This window comes from Procambarus clarkii, chromosome 49 (genome assembly GCF_040958095.1).
Source record: "Procambarus clarkii isolate CNS0578487 chromosome 49, FALCON_Pclarkii_2.0, whole genome shotgun sequence".
In the NCBI taxonomy this organism is placed as follows: Eukaryota; Metazoa; Arthropoda; class Malacostraca; order Decapoda; family Cambaridae; genus Procambarus; species Procambarus clarkii.
This window is the reverse complement of record NC_091198.1, coordinates 18,982,292-19,004,929: the sequence shown is the minus strand read 5'-3', so window position 1 is coordinate 19,004,929 and position 22,638 is coordinate 18,982,292. Positions and strand designations below refer to the sequence as shown.

The window sequence follows — 22,638 nt, the reverse complement described above, 5'->3', positions numbered from 1 at the left end:
AGGGTGTGCAAGAACCAAACAATATTCTGTATATAACAACTGCAGCTCTTCGAAGAGTAAAACCACTTTGTGGCATTCTTTGTTTTGAAGGTTCTCATTTACCCTATCATTTTCCCTAGCTGTTGCAGTAATCTATATCGTATTCCCTAAATGTTAGGTAATCTGACATTATTATTCTAAGATAACATCTTTGATTTTTGCAATCCTTTTCACAAAGAGTTTTGACATTCTTGTATCCTATACTCCTATTATGGGTTTGTTTTTTACATACTAAAATACATACAGTAATTGGAATTTATCATCAGTGAACATATTGTTTTCTGTTGCCCCTTGGAAGACCTTGTTGATAATTGACTGTACTACTACTACTATCTCTTCCACCAAGACAATTCTCATACTGCTCTTACTTTTGTTATTAACAAAGAATGACACAAAACTGAGTTATAATCCTCTCTATGTAGCACCCTCTCAAAATTTGTTAATGATCTTGGAGTGGCCAGTTCATAGATTTTTTTTCCAGTGGTGTAATACTTCCGTTGTGAAGTGAGGGGTGGTGTCTATAATTTAAAGTCTGAAAGATGTTACCCATCTCCACAATATACCAAGTGGCCATACCAATGATATTTTGTACAGTGCCTATTAAATTGTCCAGGTCTGTGGGGTGTTGTAATATATGACATATACTATACCTTTCTGTGTGGCCTGAGATCATAAAAAGGTATTCAGGGTCTTATTTTCATTATGTTCATCACACTGCTTCTTTCAGGATTTTGCTCATCTCTTAATCACCTTCTGTGATTAAGGTATGTATGATTATGTACCCTCTTGTAAGGGGCCTATACTTGGAGGCTTTACAGTTGTGCATAAAAATTAAGAACTGTAATTATTAAATGGCACCAAGCCGGGAAGACTATGTAGCACCATATACAAGAAAGATTTTATATCTTGGATGGCTTTCTGCACCTTTTGTTTTTCTTCATTCTGCTAAGTGTTCTAATCTATGGTTTATCTCCATGATTACTATGTAAAAAGTTTGCTTTCTTTTGTTGGGACCTTTGTGGTTACTCGAGTACTTTGGAGTATATTTTCTCTACCCAGGTGAGTACAGAAATCTACCACTTCCCATTCTTATTAGTAGGCTCAAGAGCTTTCCTTTCCATAGCTCATGTTAAGCTTTACTGTACTAACTTTCCCTAGAATATGATCTGCAATTGGTTTACAACCAGGTCTCTAATTACTGCTTGGCAAATAAGGGCAAACAGTTGAGGATTTTTGTCAATCAACCCTCCCCAGCCAGGGCTCAAAACCAGACCAAATACTTCACTAGGCATGGCAAGTATGCTGCCACTACACTACTGTACAAGGACTCTCATATGATAATTGTCTGCGTTACTTTGTCTTTTTAAAATGTAAATATTTTTTATCTTTTCAAAAGGGACATGTTTTATGCATAATTTTATGGCATTTGCTTTAATATGTCTATGCAATGTGTTGTAGTTTGCGAGTTCAGTGCTATTTCTCAGTATGCTTAATAATTCATAGATTATTTTGTCCCAGTCAATGCCCAGATTGTTGAAATTAAATATATAAAATGACTCAATTGTTGAAATTAAATACATAAAATGCCCTCTCCTGTTGTACATGTATTTTGGACACATTATACAAAAATATATTGTTTACTGCAATGAAGGATATCTTTAAATGTGGTAAAATTCATCTACAATTTAATATAATCCTGCTGTTAACCTCAGATGAGAACTGCCAAAAGAGGTGACCTGACAACAGCATAATAATAATACTCCTTATCACAACAGATAATCTCTCACTACTTGCATCAAGTTTGGCCTATGTACTGAAATGTCCTTTGCTGGCCAATTCTTTCTCATTCACTAAGGGTTCCATCTAATGACATATTGTTGTTGTTGCACAATCCATTCTAGCAAAATTAGAAAGTAAATAAATAAATAAATAAATAAATAAATATACAGTACACACACACACATGTGCATGCATGCACACACACTATAAGAGGGGTTGTGTCTGTTCAAATTTGGAGGCCAAATGCTCAGGGCTAGCCACACCCAAATTGGCAGAAGGAATCGTCTGGGGTATGGGATGGACATAGGCTGGGTGGGGTAGTTTTAAGTTAAAAGCTTTAAAAAAATTTGAGCCTGTAATCCTACCTTCACATGTAATTTTCATGAAATTATACAGTCTGAAATGAAATTGGGATGTACATCAACAAACTGGACAAGGTATGAAGACATGCAACTAAATGGCTTCCAGAACTGAAAACAAGAGCTATAAGGAGAGGCTACAGGTGTTAAGTATACAAAAGATAGAAGAAAAACAGGAGACGTAATTACTACATAAAAAACAGTAACAGGAATCGACAAAATTTACAAACAATAATTCTTGAAATCTAGAACTTCAAGCACAAGAGGTCATAGATTCAAGCTTAGGAAACAAAGTTGCCAAAAACATTAGAACATTCAATTTTGCTGAGTGGTAGATGGTTGGAACAAGTTAAGAGTAGGTGGTGGAGGTAAAAACTGTTAGTAGTTTCAAACAATCATATGACAAAGAGTACTTGGAAGACGGGACAGCACGAGCGAGATATTCTATCTTGGATATCATGACATGATAATGGTCCAGGACGAGCCGAAACATTGCAGTTTCTGGCCTCCAACTTTGGACACACATACATTCTCTTTTATAGTACAAAACAGAATATAAATACAGTATACATATTTTTTATATATATATATGAGATACTGTGTGTCTATATGGATATTAATAATATTAAACTTTTAACTTAATACATGTAAGTGAACACATGGAAGATCACGAATATGCATATGAATAAACATGTACATGATAATGAATACAGTATATAAAATGTGTACATAGTGTATATAAATATACAAATTCTGTACATGAATAAACAAAATGTATATATTACACAAATTGTCTAAATTAAAAAAAAAATATATATATATACATAAATGTATACCATGTATACATTAACATTATATATCCTAACCTTTTACAAAATTCTCTCAGCTTCTGGGCCGATATCTGCTACACCTGGCATGTTGCACGTCTTCAACATGCGTCCAAATGCCCACCGGGAATCACCCACACAAACTAACAGGTTTGCCAGTGTTACATAAAACTGTATCATGTTTCATACAACTTTTAATGCCAGTGAATTCACCTGAATTTTTTGGAGCCCTTGTTTAAAGGAAAATAATAATTCAATACCATACACAGTAATTATCTTACATGGTAAGAAGTACTTAGATTACATTTAAATGTTCAGTACATACACAAAATATTCATAAAAAATATATACAGTACTGCATAGTTATTAAATAAGAATTATGCACTAAAATTCTACCTGGAATTTCAATTGTGATAATGTATACTACATTTACATGTACAGAGACAAATAAATTCACTACTTATATAAATCCAGCATTGAATGTAATGAGATTCATTCCTGACGGGTCCCTTCCTGGTGGCTTCCCAAGATTCTCTCATGTTACTTCCAAGCCTAAACCCTACAACCAGGCCTTTGAGTCCAAGTACCTACTGGGAACTAGGTCCAAAACATGGCCTTCCCCCTTGATAAAGGCACAACAGTCTGGAGATACAAGCAAAAAAATAAGAATCACTAGAAAGATAGATTACCCTAAAACAAGCAATTGCATAGAAAACATTGGCATCCCTGATGAACCATGTACACACTCCTTGGCCATTTCAAGTGGTAGTTACTCTTGCCTAGATGGCAGCCCCAGCAACTCAGACCCGCACACTGATGGCCCCCATCAGTATGCACACGGTGTGGTCGAGACCACAGCTCCCAGTGCCTTGTCTTCTTTTTCTAGTTTTGTTTTCAGCTCAGTGTTGGCTTTTCTTTTGAACTTTGCCCTGCAGATAAAATTACCTAATATTCACATAGACCCCCTGCAGGACAAAGTCGAAATGAACAGTCAATACTTAGCTGAAAACAAGGCCAGGAAGAGCACCCCCCCCCCCCAACCACACCAGGCACATGACTGATGGGGCAACTGGAGTTGCCCCATCAGTCATCAGCCCAAGTTGCTGGGGCTGCCATCTGGGCAAGTGTAACTACCAGTTGGGGCCCCAGACTGCCCCATCTCTAGGGAGTGTGCTAGATTCTTGAGCTAGTCTCAGGTAGGCACTTGTGACTAAAAGGACTGATTGGGGGCTTTAGGATTGGAGGTAACCCATGTAGGTAGTCCAGGAAGCCACCGGGTAGGAACTATGAGAAAAGCATTCATAAACAGTATAGTCAGTATACGAAGACTAAACCACACACCAGAAAATGAGGAGACGACAAGGTTTAGGTCCGTTCTGGACCATTATTAACTCTTTGGCGTTCTGGGCCTCCGAGCACCTCACTACCCCAGGTGGGTTTGGGCGTTCTGTGGGAGCGCAAGGGAGACCGTGGTAAATTCTGAAAAGTGTATAATCTTTTCAACTTTGTCAGCTCAATTCTCGTCCTAAGGTATTGAATTTGGTATCAATGTGTTCGCAATAGAATTCTCTACAGGACTAAATGAATATACGGGTAAATCCCAAAAGCCCGGCGAGAAAGTGAGAGCGTCTTACCCGGGAGCGGGCAAGAGCTCTCTCTTCACTTTGGACATCTCAATTCTCGTCCTAGGTGTTTCATTTTGGTATCATTGTGTTCGCAATAAAATTTCCTACAAGCGTATATGCAAATATAAAGTCCAAAAGCCCGGCGTACCACCCACAGCAAACAGAGAAAGTGACGGAGCGTTACCCCCGTGAGCGCTAATAAAGAACAATAAAATGGGTATTCTGTTTTCAACTTTGTTACCTCAATTCTGTTCCTAGGACTTTCCTTTTGGTATCAATGTATTCACAATGAAATTCCCTACAAGAGTATATGCATATAATGTCCAAAACCCCAGCAAGACCTTCCCGAAAATGCCGCTACTGTTGCCGCACGGAGGACTCAATGCCGAGTCGTCGCCGGACTTACCCGTTTTACGGACGACTCAGCATTGAGTCGTCGCCGAGCGAAAGTGTTAAGTCGATTGGCAACTTGATAATGGCCCAGGACGGACCGAAACGTCGCTGTCTCCTCATTTTCTGATGTGTGTGGAGGGTTTAGTCTTCGTATCTTAAGCCACGTTATTGTGACTCATCATCTGCATAGTCAGTATAGTATCTCAATACTAAATGCCCTGATTAGTATGTCAAGATATGCAAACAGCATATTGCTATATCTGACAATCTTACTAAGTATGATTGCAAGATTGGGATTGCTTAATGCAAAGACAATCTTGCATTAAGTTACTATGACAATTTTAGTATGGCACTCATTTATCTTCTAATTAGAACCCAGGTCTAGTATATGAAACACTTATTCATTCATTTACTACCATACTTATTTAGAAAGGGAAATGGTTTGTCGAATATTTTCCTGACATTTCTAATATGATTGCTGTATTGCACATACAAAAAAAAATATACATTGTAAATTCATCTGAAAAGAACAAAATGTTGAAATTTTGAACTCAAGAGTTACAAATAAAGTATAATATCTACCCACCCCATTTTTCTTCAAGCTTCTCCATGAGAAAATTGTGTTTCATTTAAGACCAAATAATACCTCAGAATAATTGCCATCGAGCTTTACAACAAAACAATTTACATCAGACAATGGGATTAAGGTTAGTCTTTTTTCTATTAACATTCACAACTAAATTTTTTTCATTCAAATGTAAGTATGGTGTAATCCTGATTTTATTTTGGGATATGTTCCAGGAGACTTCGTGTAAAACTGAACTTTATAATACAGAATATTTCTTTTAGATCCTTGTTGGATAAACAAGATACAGTGAATCAATAAATAATACAAATATATAATGTAGTGAAAAATAACAAGCTTGACACAATATAGTGATTTAAAGCAGTATGTGATTCATTTTTGCTTGTTGATGGACTTAAAATATACTGTTTTACAATATGATTGGTTGCCAGCATTTCTTAAAGAAAATTCTGTACAGTATATGTAATGTGGAAGATATGTGGAGGGAAGGGATAGGAGAGAGGATGGGAATGGATAGGAAGGGTTTGTATTGTATGTGAGTACATGTTTGGGATGGTGTAAAATACTGCTGTGTTGAATCAGGATTCTACTGTACTGTACATATATTCTATTGTACTGTACATATATTTTCCCCAAAGTTGCACAGTAATAAAGTTTTACAGTTACTAGTAAGTTGAAGAGCTAGATATGCTAAATTATTATCTCCATGATATCACTTATTTAGGTAAGAGGGATTGATATTATAGCAATAGAAGTTATCACCAGTGACCTAAGTTAAGAGGTGCATAATGAGCTACTGTGCCCTGAGTTTGAAATGTTCCGAACATATAACCCATTGTTTCTCCTGCACTAGGTGGTTCTCTGCTATCAGTATGTGGGATTATAAACTCAGGTAAACTTTCCTCCATATTATTATGTGCTGGCTGTGGAGGTCCTTGAGGTATGTGCATCACCGCAGTCTGAATAGATTCACGAATCAATTTTTTTTTACGTATAATAGAATCGGGATCTGTGTTTCTAGCATTATCGACTCCACTCCCTTCCCCAGTAATTAGTGAAGTTATGGGATTATTTGCCCTGACATAGCTTTCCAGATTTTCCATCTGTCCATGCTGTTTGATATGTGATAACACGAGAGGTTTACGCATAAATCCTGCACCACAAAGAATGCATTCATAAGGTTTTTTATCTGAGTGAGTGAACATGTGGGCCCTACAGTTATTTGATGAATTAAATGCTTTCCCACAAACATCACATTTAAAAGGCTTCTCTCCTGTATGAATTCTCATATGTTTTTTATAATGTTGTTGATAAACAAAACCAGAATCACAAAATTCACATTTATAAGGTCTTTCACCAGTATGAATACTCATTGTATGACCATTCAACAATCTCTTCCACTTAAATGCTTTGTCACACAAATCACATTTGTATCTTCTTTCTTGCAAGTGTGTTACCCTCTTGTGAGAAGATAAATTACTTTTCTGGCGGAAGCAAGACCCACAAATATCACACTCAAATGGCTTCTCCCCTGTATGAGTTCTTTCATGGTCCTCTGCTTTACTTTTTGTTGTAAAAACTTTGCTGCATTGTCGACACTTAAACTGCTTAATACGGGTTATGTCAAAGGCTTGACACCCTGTTTTTCGTTTACCTATTTTCTTCTTTCCTTTGTGCAACTTTTTGTGTTTAATCAAGCTTTCAGCAGTCAAGAAACATTTTTCACATATATCACATTTAAGTGAGTCACTGTTTAATCCATGCGTTTCAATATGCATTGCCAGAAGAGTCCTAGATAAGAATTCTTTTCCACAAAGATTACAGTTTTGTGGTATGTTGTCATCTGTCTGGTTTACATCCTCGTGATCTAACTGCACACTGTCCTCCTCAGTAGACGAGACTGTCTCCTCTTTGAATTCAACTTCTGGCACTAAATTCTCATTATAACCTTTTACCACCAGCTTACCAGACTTAATAGCTATTTTACCACCTTTTCGCGGTCTCCCTACTTTAGATGGACGACTTTTTCTGCCAGTAACTTTTAGCTTGGGGCTTTTGCCTGTAAAACAATAATATGTCATAAAAATGGACTTCCTTAGATGTTCATTCTACCTTCTTTGATTATTAACTAATGTCATGCTAGTAAATTTTTATTAGCTGAAGGAATATAACATTAGTAGCTTTGATGGGCCAACATTTAGAGTAATGCATGCAACTGACGATCATTTGTATGCGGAAAATCCACAGAGAAATGGAAAAGAAAGATGAACGTTATGGCCGATCAACACCAGAGTCTGGTGTTGACAACGGCCTTGATTGGCCGAAACGTTCATCTTTCTTTTCCATTTCTCTTTGGATTTTCTGCACAATTATGCATATAAAGATTTGTGATTTATCTTACTAAAAGAGTAATGTAGTGAAATATCTTCATAATAACCCTAAAGTACATTTAGACAAGCACCAGTCTATCATAATACATCTTTCTTCAAGTCTATATTAACCCTTCCACTGCATAACATGGCTGGGGTTGATCTTGCTAATTATTAATAAATTGTGTGAGTGTGAGAGCCTCAGTGATACGACAGCGACCAGGAGTAGCACATGCAGCAGCAGCAGCTTACAGCACTGCCATGCAGCATGTGCCCACACCACCACTTAATAATAATGAAATAAATACGTACAGTGTAACTGTGATTATTTAATGATAGTGTCATAGATGAGCCTGACTGTGATACAAACTATGTACAAGCGATGAGTCACAATACGAAACGTCGTCGTCCCTTCATTTTCTAGTGTGTGGATTGGTCAACAAACTATGTGGTTTGGTGCATCTATGCATCTGTACCTAGATTGTACCTGGATGGGGTTCTGAGAGCCAAACTCGATAGAGAAAGGGTCCATCAAAGAGGCAATGAGGCAGGGGAAGGGATATGAAAATCCCTCCTCCTGCATAAATGGGTCTCACAGGAGGAACGTGAATAGCCCCTTCTGAACCACGGAAGGAGGGACCCGAGAGTGAAACCTCCAGAATGATGGGCCCATAGGGACACGGAACCAAACCTTGGGGTAAGATTCACCCAAACCATACTCATACAGGGATATGAAAATCCCTTTCCCCCTGCAAAAGGATAGCTACTTCAGAGGCAGTGGTGCAGTGTTATCGGAGCCCGCCGGAACACCGCTTTAGCACCACTGCAAGTGAATGATGGAATGGGGAAAAGGGAGAGAGGATGGGGAAAGGGAGAGAGGATGGGGAAAGGGAGAGAGGATGAGGGAAAAGGAAGATGATGGCTTGTGGGTGATGGTTGATGGGGGTAGTAACGTCATCGTCTTCTCATCTTCTGGTGTGTGGTTTTGTTTTCACAGCCAGGTTGATCAGGTATGATCAACAGGCCACCAGCCAAAATGTGCAGCTGAACAGACCAAGAATGATCAAAATCACAGAACCAGAGATAGGGAACTAAAGCCTTTCTCATGTAACTCATTCACACAGGAGTTGGAAGGGCAATAAATTCTGATCAGAGGGGTATCAGACAACATCTGCTAAATAAGCGTGCAGTTACGGAGATGATGAGGAAAGCCTGGATGTGGAGCTAGCTACCTCTCAAGACGGAATTGGACCATACAGGGTTGTATTCAAAGAGGCAAGAATTTCTGCCCACAACACATTGAAAACAGCATAGATCCCCTTCTAATCTACACAATATAACAGCGTCCATTCCCCTCAGAAAACAAGAAATTGCATGTTAGCCATGAAGAAATAGGTGTTCATTACTGCAGCTTCAAGGGGAAAGCAAGATCTAAACTTGAAATAAGTAATTTTCAGTTCGAAAGCATAGACGTCAATATATAACAGAAGGAACATGAACTGTACCCTGGGCATAAAAGGAAATCACATTATACTTGAATTGAAACCGGATCCAATATCCCTGAAACCTCGAGAAAGAATTTCAAAACTAGATCCCAAAATGACCAAAAGAAAACCAGGATGGGTGTGCCGCAGGGTAGGTTTGCCACAGGGTAGGTGTGCCACAAGGTAGGTATGCCACAAGGTAGGTGTGCTACAGGGAAGGTGTGCCAAAGGGTACGTGTGCCCCAGGGTAAGTGTGCCACAGAAGCCCCTAGATTGAATCTTATTTCCCCACCAAGGTGTACTGAAGAAAATGTAAAGAAAAGAGAAGAGAAAGACCAAGATGACAAGAGGAACTGGGACAAAGCATTAACTAGCAATATGATGTAAACCTATAAAAGTAAATAATAAAGAAATGAAGACTCTTTAAAGAGTAAAATAGACATAATGTGAGACTTTACTTAGGTGATACACCAATTCAAATTAATTCCCCAAGTTGTACCTTACTTGCCACTTAGTTAAACTAATACCACAGACAATCACCTGGCGAGGGAGGTTTTATATTCTTCTTTAGCTTGGGGGGTGGAGGAAGCTGTTTAGAATGCTCCTCTAATACTGCTTTTCCGACAAGTCCCTTTTTTACCAATGCCACAGTCATTGCATATTTGCTGGACACTACCTGAAGCAAAATAAAGTTTGGTAAAACACAACTGTTTCTTATTAAACAATAACATTAGCATAATTTATGACACATCATCTGAGTGAAAAGATTTAAAAAAAACAGTGTTAAATGTATGAAACACCTCTTACTGGGTGAGCCCTGGTGGCTTACTCAGATGGCTTCTATTAGGTCTTATCAGCTGTGGAGTTGTGTTTGGTTTGCTGGAGACCAGCGCCTGAACCTGACCTCCTTCACAGATGCAACAGAGAGCAGATGCCACTCCGCCATCCTACCAGGAAAACAACCATATGTCACCAAACCAATGCAGACCACTGCCTAGTTCAAGGAGACTGGAGACTCAAAACGGCCAAATGAAACTCCACCAACAATATAAATAAACAAATGAATCTTCCAAACATGAGTGAGCTTGTTAATACTACCCCCCCACTAGTTTAGGGAGGGGGGATCAAAGCCTCTGGTACCCAGTGGGCTATGAAGCAAATTCTAGAGATACTCAAACGAAACCCCCCAACCGACGACCTGGAAGATAGGGGAGGGAATAGAGGAGCATTTGCCCATTTTTGTTGGGCATTTCCCACTCCTTTTTTTTTTGGTGGTGATGGTGGTGGTGGTGGGGGGGGGGGGGGAGGAAGGAAGGGTTGTTTCTTTTCTGTTGGACACTCTGTGTGCCAAGTACATGTACTTGGAATTTATCAGTTAAATTCATGTTATTTTTTGCTGCCCAATCAAAAACTTGATATTTTTAAAGAACAACCATATAACACAAAATATAAGTCAAGAATGTTGACCAAATTACTCACTTGAAAGTAAAGGAATGATGATGTTTCGGTCCGTCCTGGACCATTCTCAAGTCGATTGGTCCAGGACGGACCGAAATGTCATCGTCCTTCACTTTCTAGTGTGTGGTTTGGTCAACATATTTCAGCCACGTTATTATGACTCCTCGTCTGCATATAAGTCAAGAATGTGTGGGTACACAAAGCCAAGGCAGCAAAACTTTAAGGAAACATATAAGTCCAAGGTAAAATATGCAGTCCATGAGGCATACTTGCAACCTGAGTGGGCACTAGAAGAAAATGAGTAAATTTGGAATCACAAAATAATACCATGAAAGATAACCCTGAAATAATATCAGAGTGATCTAATTGGTGAGGAAAAATACAATGCGAGTAGCATAAACACAATCGTGAAGCGTAATTAGGAACCACGTACTCGACACAAGTCCCCTTAAGCTGCGGAACAGTGATGTCCCAAGGAACATCACACACCTCACATGTCAAAGTGCATCTATTAATTTGTAGGACAAGTAATTTTACAGGTATACATCTGTCCATAACTAAGTTAGCAGGTACTCAGAATTTGTAGGCACAATTTGACCTGAAAACACACATGGTGAAAATGGATGAGTTTAACCTTTCAACATTTACAAAATATGCAGCCTTTGAATATTAATTTATATATTTGAGATATTAACATGTTGGTTTTATAAGTGCTTAATAGCCAAATTTACCATGACACCCTGTCCCTCACAGATAAAAAAAAAATGAATGAAGCAGGTATTCTCTTGATTTTCAATATAATTTGTTATTATTTACCTGCTTCATGCTGACCAGCTGACCTTCTAAGCCATCAATATCATCAAGCAGCTTGAAACATTTCTTACATACGATGCTCGAGTGAACATTGGCGGTATTCAACTCCTGGTTTACGATGGAGCCCAAGACACTGTAGATCTGCATCTTTCCAACCGATGTTGTGATCTGGTGAGAAGGACCAGCTAAATGAGCTTGGAGGGGTCGTGCCATCAAGCGCACTAAAACTGAAAAACTACTACTTCAATAAACAGGTATTCTACTTTGGCAGCTGGTTGCAATAAGATTTAAAAGAATGGAACAATGCAGAAAAATCAAAACAAATAATTTACACCATATACTGGCTGCAGTTTTTGTCTTGCTGTAATAATAATTAATTCAATTTTGTGGTCATGTTTCTTCACTGCTGACTATGACAGGCCTGACAGCATAACAGTATGGGCACTGGGGATGTATAAATTATTGTAAGGTTATAAGTAAACAAAATAACTCTGGGCACACTATAGAAAGAACACATCAACTATGGACCAAGAGAATCCTGGAACAGATTTCATGAAACAAACACAAAAGTTAAAAGGCCAATTACAAGGATCGATGAAATCCTAAGTGTGCAAGCATTCAATAAGTAGTGCCGTCAAAATCTTTATCCAACAGCAAAATTTATAGAAACTGTGAAATTAATGTATATATACAAATGCTCATGCAGATATACTTATATATATATATATATATATATATATATATATATATATATATATATATATACTGTACATACACTGCATATTTGAAAGTATTTGTTTTAATGTACAAGTCTCATAATTCTTGTTGTCGAGAACAGAAAACCTGCACTAGGCGTAGCAAGGTCCCATTAGGCCAACTACTGACCTTCCCCAGATGCAACACACAACAATTACCTATCTCCCGGATACCTATTTAACTGCTAGGTGAACAGGTTCGTTAGGTGAAAAGAAATGAGACCAAAAAATTATTTTCTGCCTAGGGATTGAACCAGGGTCTCTTGACTGTGAGTCAAGGATGTAGACTACTGTGCTATCTTTCATATTATACCTTTTCAGAGAAAACTTCCATGCCGCCTTTGGCAAACATGCCAAGATGAACGTTGCACACGAGACAGTGTGGGGTTGCTGATCCTCCAATTCTGGTGATTTTTGGAGATGTTCGTTGAATCAGAGGTGGTGGTGGTGGTGGCGGGTGAAGCTGCTGAGGCATTGGTTGTGGTTGTGGTGGTGGTGGTTGTGGGTGTTGTTGAGGTGGTGGTGGTGGTGGTTGTAGAGGTGGTTGTGGGTGCTGCTGCTGTTGCTGTTGTTGCTGCTGCTGCTGATGTGCTTGTAATTGATGTTGCTGTTGTTGTTGCTGTATTTGATGCATCTGCTGCAGTCCAAAAGGCTGCCATTTTTGCAAAACTTGTTGCCGATTGTTCCAGTCCATCTGTGTAAAATACAGTATTAGATACATTTTTCCTGCACTTTTCGTAACATAAACAATGGCAAATAATATTTAACAGACTCTGCTGTTAACCTGATTCAGTACCAAATATATCAACAATATATTCTCTACATTGTGCATTCACATAAGTAATATTATACAGTACTGTACTCTAAACAAATTAATTGCAAATACTGTACTTCCTTATAAAATTTGTGTATTATAACAATAAAGGCAACAAACATAATTATATTGATGACCAAACCACACACTAGAAAGTGAAGAGACAACGACGTTTCGATCCGTCCTGGACCATTCTCAAGTCGATTGTGACCATTCCACAATACTGGTTTGTGACCATTCCACAATACTGGTTTGTGACCATTCCACAATCGACTTGAGAATGGTCCAGGATGGACCGAAATGTCGTCGTCTCTTCACTTTCTAGTGTGTGGTTTGGTCAACATACTTCAGCCACGTTATTGTGACTCCTCGTTTGAACATAATTATATATCTCTTTTGTAAGCCTGTTAAGAGAAACTTTACTATCAGTCTCCGTGGTGAAGTGGTAAGACACTCGCCTGGCGTTCTGCGAGCGCTTTGTCCTGGGCTCATATCCTGGCCTGGGAGGATTTACTGGACATCAATCCTTAACTGTAGCCTCTGTTTATCCAACAGTAAAATGGGTACTTGCTTGTAAAACAATTTGAGGGAGTCATATTCAAGGGAAATAGGATTAAGGACTTGCCCGAAACGCAAGTCAAATAAAAAAAATAAAAAAATAAATTATGTAGAAGTTCAACATATTTTAAGAACATAATTGAATATACAAAGTACCTATTATTATTATTATTATTATTATTATTACGTAGATGGCAATAATGCGAAGAATGAAAATAAAGACAAAAGTTGAAATAAGTTATAGTCATGATTATTAATGCTGGTCATAACAATACATTCTGTAGTTATGGCATAATACTGGTAAGATCTCACAAGTAAACCCTCTCATTGTAAATGACATTTCAATATATAAACTTTCCAAATAATGAAAATACACTCAGGGGGAAGGGAACTATCAGAAGAGAGTGCCAAGCCATTACGACTACTGTATTATGACACTGGAAATGGGTCAGGATAAGGATTTGGGATGGGACGGGGGAGAGGAATGGTGCCCAACCTCTTGGACAGTCGGGAATTGAATGCCAACCTGTATGAAGCGAGACCGTCGCTCTACCGTCCAGTCCAAGTGGATGGGAGAAAAAAACTGGGACCGAAGGAATGACTTATAAGGTATTGCTAGGCTTATGAAGACATGGTTTTTTAAGTGTATTATTGAAAAAAAAGTTTTTTCCACAACTTGTATTGAGGGAAATTTTTACTTTTGGCGATAACAGTGATTGCTAATAAATATAAAATTAATACCAGAGTATGGTGATAATATATTACTGATGGTGAAAATGACAGCACTCGTGCTTACCTAAAGGAGACCGGGGGAAGTGAGCTCTAGCTCTTGATACCCCACTTTCTACCCTTGTTGAACCTTGTGCATTATATTTTGACCTTTCCTGGTATTCCAATTCTATGGGGTGATGAAGAAATGTATACGGTTATCTCTCAGAATACTCAGTAATATGTTTATTGTTTGTGATATGTCTATGGAACAAGAGAATTATAGGTGATGATGTTATAGGTGATGATGGTGATGAGGGTGATGGTGATGAGGGTGATGGTGATGAGGGTGATGGTGATGAGGGTGATGGTGATGAGGGTGATGGTGATGAGGGTGATGGTGGTGATGAGGGGTGATGGTGGCCGCTATGGTGGTGGTAATGAGGGTGGTGGTGATGAGTGATGGTGATGAGGGTGATGGTGGTGATGGTGTGTATTTTACCTCAATAAACTTATTTCGATTTCAATTAAAATTTCAATGATGTTTTAATAACAATGGTAAATGAAGCCAATAAGGATGATGATCGTGGCTTTGATGATGGTAAAGAAGGTAATGATGGTCGTGGCTTTAGTGATTGCTTGTCATTAAAATTTGATAATCTGTTTAATCGTTGAACTATTATTACAAGTCAAAGAATAAATGTATTTTGATTTGTTTTTCCAACCCTTCCAAAACATATTAGGCTAATGATGGTGGCAGCTGCGGTGGTGGTAATGAGGGTGATGGTGGCAGCTGTGGTGGTGGTGATGATAAGGGTGATGGTGGCAGCTGTGGTGGTGGTGGTGATGATGGTGATGGTGGCAGCTGTGGTGGTGGTGGTAATGAGGGTGATGGTGGCAGCTGTGGTGGTGGTAATGATGAGGGTGATGGTGGCAGCTGTGGTGGTGGTGGTGGTGATGATGGTGATGGTGGCAGCTGTGGTGGTGGTGGTAATGAGGGTGATGGTGGTAACTGTGGTGGTGGTGATGATGAGGGTGATGGTGGCAGCTGTGGTGGTGGTGGTGATGATGGTGATGGTGGCAGCTGTGGTGGTGGTGGTGATGATGGTGATGGTGGCAGCTGTGGTGGTGGTGGTGATGATGGTGATGGTGGCAGCTGTGGTGGTGGTAATGATGAGGGTGATGGTGGCAGCTGTGGTGGTGGTGGTGGTGATGATGGTGATGGTGGCAGCTGTGGTGGTGGTGGTAATGAGGGTGATGGTGGCAACTGTGGTGGTGGTGATGATGAGGGTGATGGTGGCAGCTGTGGTGGTGGTGGTGATGATGGTGATGGTGGCAGCTGTGGTGGTGGTGGTGGTGATGATGGTGATGGTGGCAGCTGTGGTGGTGGTGGTGATGATGGTGATGGTGGCAGCTGTGGTGGTGGTGGTGATGAGGGTGATGGTGGCAGCTGTGGTGGTGGTGATGATGAGGGTGATGGTGGCAGCTGTGGTGGTGGTGATGATGATGGTGGCAGCTGTGGTGGTGGTGGTGATGATGGTGATGGTGGCAGCTGTGGTGGTGGTGGTGATGATGGTGATGGTGGCAGCTGTGGTGGTGGTGGTGATGATGGTGATGGTGGCAGCTGTGGTGGTGGTGGTGATGATGGTGATGGTGGCAGCTGTGGTGGTGGTGGTGATGAGGGTGATGGTGGCAGCTGTGGTGGTGGTGATGATGAGGGTGATGGTGGCAGCTGTGGTGGTGGTGATGATGATGGTGGCAGCTGTGGTGGTGGTGGTGATGAGGGTGATGGTGGTAGCTGTGGTGGTGGTGGTGATGAGGGTGATGGTGGCAGCTGTGGTGGTGGTAATGAGGGTGATGGTGATGAGGGTGATGGTGGCAGCTGTGGTGGTGGTAATGAGGGTGATGAGGGTGATGGTGGCAGCTGTGGTGGTGGTAATGAGGGTGATGGTGATGAGGGTGATGGTGATGGTGATGAGGGTGATGGTGATGAGGGTGATGGTGATGAGGGTGATGGTGGTGGTGGTAATGAGGGTGATGGTGATGAGGGTGGTGGTGATGAGGGTGATGGTGGCAGCTGTGGTGGTGGTGGTGATGAGGGTGATGGTAGTGATGGTGATGGTAGTGATGGTGATGAGGGTGATGGTGGTGATGATGGTGATGAGGGTGATGGTGATGAGGGTGATGGTGATGAGGGTGGTGGTGATGATGGTGATGAGGGTGATGGTGATGAGGGTGATGGTGATGAGGGTGGTGGTGATGATGGTGATGAGGGTGATGGTGATGAGGGTGATGGTGGTGATGAGGGGTGATGGTGGCAGCTATGGTGGTGGTAATGAGGGTGATGGTGATGAGGGTGATGGTGATGAGGGTGATGGTGGCAGCTGTGGTGGTGGTAATGAGGGTGATGGTGATGAGGGTGATAGTGATGAGTGATGGTGATGAGGGTGATGGTGGTGATGGTGATGAGGGTGATGGTGGTGATGGTGATGTGGGTGATGGTGGTGATGAGGGTGATGGTGGTGATGAGGGTGATGGTGGAGATGAGGGTGATGGTGGTGAGGGTGATGGTGGTGATGGTGATGAGGGTGATGGTGGTGATGAGGGTGATGGTGGAGATGGTGATGAGGGTGATGGTGATGAGGGTGATGGTGATGAGGGTGATGGTGATGAGGGTGATGGTGGTGATGGTGATGAGGGTGATGGTGATGAGGGTGATGGTGATGAGGGTGATGGTGGTGATGGTGATGAGGGTGATGGTGATGAGGGTGATGGTGGTGATGAGGGTGATGGTGGTGATGAGGGTGATGGTGATGTGGGTGATGGTGGTGATGAGGGTGATGGTGGTGATGAGGGTGATGGTGATGTGGGTGATAGTGGTGATGAGGGTGATGGTGATGAGGGTGATGGTGGTGATGGTGATGTGGGTGATGGTGGTGATGAGGGTGATGGTGATGTGGGTGATGGTGGTGATGAGGGTGATGGTGATGAGGGTGATGGTGATGAGGGTGATGGTGGTGATGGTGATGAGGGTGATGGTGGTGAGGGTGATGGTGGTGATGAGGGTGATGGTGGTGATGAGGGTGATGGTGATGAGGGTGATGGTGGTGATGGTGATGAGGGTGATGGTGATGAGGGTGATGGTGGTGATGGTGATGAGGGTGATGGTGATGAGGGTGATGGGTGATGGTGATGAGGGTGATGGTGATGAGGGTGATGGTGGTTGATACCTGGTTGATGGGGTTCTGGGAGTTCTTCTACTCCCCAAGCCCGGCCCGAGGCCAGGCTCGACTTGTGAGAGTTTGGTCCACCAGGCTGTTGCTTGGAGCGGCCCGCAGGGCCACGTACCCACCACAGCCCGGCTGATCCGGAACTTCTCTTAGAAAACCGTCCAGTTTTCTCTTGAAGATGTCCACGGTTGTTCCGGCAATATTTCTTATGCTCGCTGGGAGGACGTTGAACAATCGCGGACCCCTGATGTTTATACAGTGCTCTCTGATTGTGCCTATGACACCTCTGCTCTTCACAGGTTCAATCTTGCATTTTCTTCCATATCGTTCACTCCAGTACGTTGTTATTTTACTGTGTAGATTTGGGACCTGACCCTCCAGTATTTTCCAGGTGTATATTATTTGGTATCTCTCTCGTCTCCTTTCTAGAGAGTACATTTGGAGAGCTTTGAGGCGATCCCAATAATTTAGGTGTTTTATCTCGTCTATGCGTGCCGTATATGTTCTCTGTATTCCCTCTATTTCAGCAATCTCTCCTGCTCTGAAGGGGGAAGTGAGTACTGAGCAGTACTCGAGACGGGACAGCACAAGTGACTTGAAGAGTACAACCATTGTGATGGGATCCCTGGATTTGAAAGTTCTCGTAATCCATCCGATCATTTTTCTGGCTGACGCGATATTTGCTTGGTTATGCTCCCTAAACGTTAGATCGTCGGACATCATTATTCCCAAATCCTTGACATGCTGTTTTCCTACTATGGGAAGATTCGATTGTGTTTTGTACCCTGTATTATGTTTCAGATCCTCATTTTTGCCGTACCTGAGTACCTGAAATTTATCACTGTTAAACATCATGTTATTTTCTGCTGCCCAATCAAAAACTTTGTTGACATCTGCTTGTAGTTTTTCAATGTCTTCAGCAGAGGTAATTTTCATGCTGATTTTTGTGTCATCTGCAAAGGACGACACGAAGCTGTGGCGTGTATTTTTGTCTATATCAGATATGAGAATAAGGAACAGTAGCGGTGCAAGGACTGTACCTTGAGGTACAGAGCTTTTAACATCGCTTGGACTCGATTTTATCTGATTGACTGTTACTCTTTGTGTTCTGTTCGACAGGAAATTGAGTATCCAGCGTCCTACTTTTCCAGTTATTCCCATTGACCTCATTTTGTGAGCTATCACCCCATGGTCACATTTGTCGAACGCCTTTGCAAAGTCTGTGTATACAACATCTGCATTTTGCTTTTCTTCTAGGGCTTCTGTGATTTTGTCATAGTGGTTGAGTAACTGTGACAGACAGGATCTTCCCGCTCTAAATCCATGTTGTCCTGGATTGTGCAATTCATTGTTTTCCATAAAACTAGAAATTTGATTCCTAATCACTCTTTCAAACACTTTTATTATGTGTGATGTTAGTGCAACTGGCCTATAATTTTTTGCCAAGGCTTTACTCCCCCCCTTGTGCAACGGAGCTGATGAGGGTGATGGTGGTGATGAGGGTGATGGTGGTGATGAGGGTGATGGTGGTGATGAGGGTGATGGTGGTGATGAGGGTGATGGTGGTGATGAGGGTGATGGTGGTGATGAGGGTGATGGTGGTGATGAGGGTGATGGTGGTGATGAGGGTGATGGTGGTGATGAGGGTGATGGTGGTGATGAGGGTGATGGTGGTGATGAGGGTGATGGTGGTGATGAGGGTGATGGTGGTGATGAGGGTGATGGTGGTGATGAGGGTGATGGTGGTGATGAGGGTGATGGTGGTGATGAGGGTGATGGTGGTGATGAGGGTGATGGTGGTGATGAGGGTGATGGTGGTGATGAGGGTGATGGTGACAGCTAATATATACATACATAAACATATAAAGAAAAATATAAATAAATTACCAAACATAGTTTAAGGGGGCATATCATTCTAAATCGTTATAAATTAAAAGTTGTTCAATTTGCTTATAATTTTTTTATGAAATGGTTATAGAAAGGGCTGCAACTGGTCCAAGTTTCACCATCACACCCTAAACAGAAAAGGAGAAAAAAAAATACACAACGTATTATGCAACGAATGTTCAACATTCTCAAATAATCTCAGGGAACACATGTGTCAACTAAAATGTCTACTATGTGCTGTAGAAGCACAAACTCTTGTAATAATTGTAATATGTATGTGCAATATATTTATATTTAAGATTTTATTTTTTTCTTTTTTTTTTCTTTTTTTTTTTGGCCAATATTTTTTTCTCGTTTGTTATCAAGGGATTTGCATGAAACTTGCACACCTTGCTCAATGGATGCCTATCTGCAAGGGTGCCAATTATGAACGAAATCTGTCGAAGACAAGCTCAGCTACAGGTGGCCGAACTTGGATCTTTATTTTACTCTGGAAAGTATTTTACACCTTCATATTACTTCAGAGCTTTCATTTATTAATCAATTTACATGCAAATTACACCTTATATGTAGCGTTTGTGCTTCTACAGAATCTAGTAGACATTTTAGTCCAAAGTCTATTTGTTGATTTTATACAAATTTATAAATATCATATATTGCATATTTTTTTAGAAGGGTAACTTTGAAAAATTATATTATTGCACTAAACACTTTTTTTATAAAACTGATCACTAGAATCCTTTATTATGTGCTTAATTTAATATCTGAGTGTTATAGAAATGATTTTAGTTGACACATGTGTTCCCTGAAACTATTTGAAAATTCGTTGCATAATTCGTTGTTTATTTTTTTTCTCCTTTTCTGTTTAGGGTGTGATGATGAAACTTGGACCAGCTGCAGCCCTTTCTATAACCATTTCATAAAAAAATGTATAAGCAAATTGAACCACTTTTAATTTTACATTGATATGCCCCCTTAATGAAGTTTAATAAAAAATAAATATGTGAATTACAAATACATACAAGCCATATACTGTATGAATGTTACATACAAGTGTATGCAACATTCATTACATACATTTAATATCATGTATATTACATGATATTACAATAATATCATCTGATAAATGTAAATAAACTAAAACGGGAAAATAAATTCAGAGTTGAGCATTGACAAAACCTGAGATCAAAATAGAATTGTCATTACTCGTATTTAAAACACTTGGAGGCAACAGAAGAGGTGCAGAAGGGAGGAAGACACCTCGAGACGTTGTCTGGAGGCGAGACAGGCTCTATCAAGACGTAGAGGCGGCAATAGAGGCCATTATAGAGCAGCGTTGGAGGCGGCAGTGCTACCAAGGCTCCGCTACCCCTGCCTCAGCGCGCCATCACAACACCGCTATATTTAAACCTCCTGTTTCTCACTCGTGGTCCATCGCTAGGCGGTATGGTTAAGCAAGCGAGGTGGTGGGGGTTATGGCGTGTGGTACCTGGAGTGTGCAGGGGTGAGAGGTCAGGGGCGGTGTTAGGCTGGGGTCATCCCTTAATGGGCCGCAGCGACGCCAATAACGGCGGCAGTGGGCGCTTGTTTTGTTCCAACAATGCTGCCGTCACGATGCCCGATGCCTTACACAACATATTCCTCTAAAATATTTACTATCTACTGTTTTATTTATCTCGTTAATTATTAAAGATTATAAAAAATACAACATTCTATGAGCAGAAAGTAGAAACTAATTAGTACTAAATAATGACGAGTAATAACATTGTTATCTTCGTATATTAATGAGGGGTCTCCGTAGTACAGTCGGGTTCGTTTTAGACTCACAATCGAGAATTCCGGTTCGGTCGGAATTCTCTATTGTGAATTGGGAACGAAAAATGGTGTCCAGGGCGGGACAGAAATGGTTGGACGCATTTCCTATTACCTAATAATAGGTACGGGACGGATATAGGCTGATCAGGGTAGGCCTAAGTTTTTTTTTGTTTTTATTTATATATACAAGATTTCTTACATTCTTGTACAGCCACTAGCACGCATAGTGTTTCGGGCAAGCCTTTAATCCTATATTCCCCGGAATACGACCCGCCAAATCGTCTAACAACCAGGTACCCATTTTACTGTTGGGTAAACAGAGGCTACAGTTAAGGATTTGCGCCCAGTAAATCTTCCCTGGCCAGGATACGAACCCAGGACAAAGCGTTCGCAAAACGCCAGACAAGCGTCTTACCACTACGCCACTGGGGACTGCATAATTAAAGTTAAATGCTTTAATAAATATTAGCAATTATAAATAACCTCCCAGGTGGGAAACATTTGGTCTTTAGCATGTCTCTGGTACCACAAATCTTGTTAGCTCCTGTATAGTTGATTCCTATATATTCCTATATAATTAATTCCTATATAGTTGCCCTCTATTTATGATATCGACACCTTCCAGATTTGTCTCCTTTCCCCGCCTTCATTACCTTACAATTTTTGGGATTGAAATTTTCCAACCATTTGTTTGCCCACTCCTGGAGTTTGTCAAGGTCTTGCTGTAACGTTCTGCAGACCTCCTCTGTTTTTGTATATGGTAGGATGTGTAAACTGGCTGTTGATATAGTTAGATGACAGTGTTTGATATGTAGTGCTTCGCTTATGTCTAATTGTCGTTGTCTAATCTAATTTCATTGTCGTTGTATCTGTCGATGATTTCAGTGTTGTTGGTCAGGATTTTTCTGGCGATGTTTGATTGTGTGAAGAAATGATATTGTCTTCGATAGGCTCATACAGACTCGAACACGAACGAGGAGCAACGGGTTTAAGCTCAACAAGCCACAAGGTTGGACAGAAAACAAGAGATCCGTTTTCCCCCCATAGGATTATAAACCCGTGGAACCGCCTACCCGCCGAAGCCGTAAACGCCAAAACTCTGCTGGGTTTTAAAATACAGCTGGAAAAGATTATCAGGG

General features: G+C 40.8%; 2 protein-coding genes across 3 annotated transcripts in view; one reads left to right on the top strand and one right to left on the bottom strand.

Annotated features, from left to right (window-relative positions):
- Positions 1–1,623: 1,623 nt before the first annotated feature.
- LOC123763162 (uncharacterized) lies at positions 1,624–21,305 on the bottom strand. 2 transcript variants are annotated; one of them, XM_045750147.2, is made up of 5 exons: positions 21,174–21,305; positions 12,801–13,181; positions 11,736–11,900; positions 10,002–10,137; positions 1,624–7,667 (listed from the first exon to the last, which is right to left on the bottom strand). In XM_045750147.2, exons 2-5 carry the CDS (start codon positions 13,179–13,181, stop codon positions 6,367–6,369), a joined length of 1,983 nt encoding a protein of 660 aa, XP_045606103.2. In that variant the 5' UTR covers positions 21,174–21,305; the 3' UTR covers positions 1,624–6,366. The 2 variants fall into 2 exon arrangements, with proteins under 2 accessions (XP_045606103.2, XP_045606102.2); XM_045750146.2 differs by lacking the exon at positions 21,174–21,305 and adding an exon at positions 20,891–21,159.
- LOC123763319 (uncharacterized) overlaps positions 15,123–22,638 on the top strand; it is an 11,548-nt gene continuing 4,032 nt past the window's right edge. The window contains exon 1 of the mRNA XM_045750472.2: positions 15,123–15,177. Coding sequence (XP_045606428.2) covers positions 15,123–15,177 — 55 coding nt within the window. The remainder of the gene's footprint in view (positions 15,178–22,638) is intronic.

Bases quoted from the DNA above. Each gene is read 5' to 3' on its own strand.
- LOC123763162 (XM_045750147.2), bottom strand. From the start codon at position 13,181: ATGGACTGGAACAATCGGCAACAAGTTTTGCAAAAATGGCAGCCTTTT. The intron at 10,138-11,735 runs GTAAATAATAAC...ATTTTGCTTCAG, and splicing joins AGCTGGTCAGCATGAAGCAG to GTAGTGTCCAGCAAATATGC. The intron at 7,668-10,001 runs GTGATTGTCTGT...ATTGTTTTACAG, and splicing joins TATAAAACCTCCCTCGCCAG to GCAAAAGCCCCAAGCTAAAA.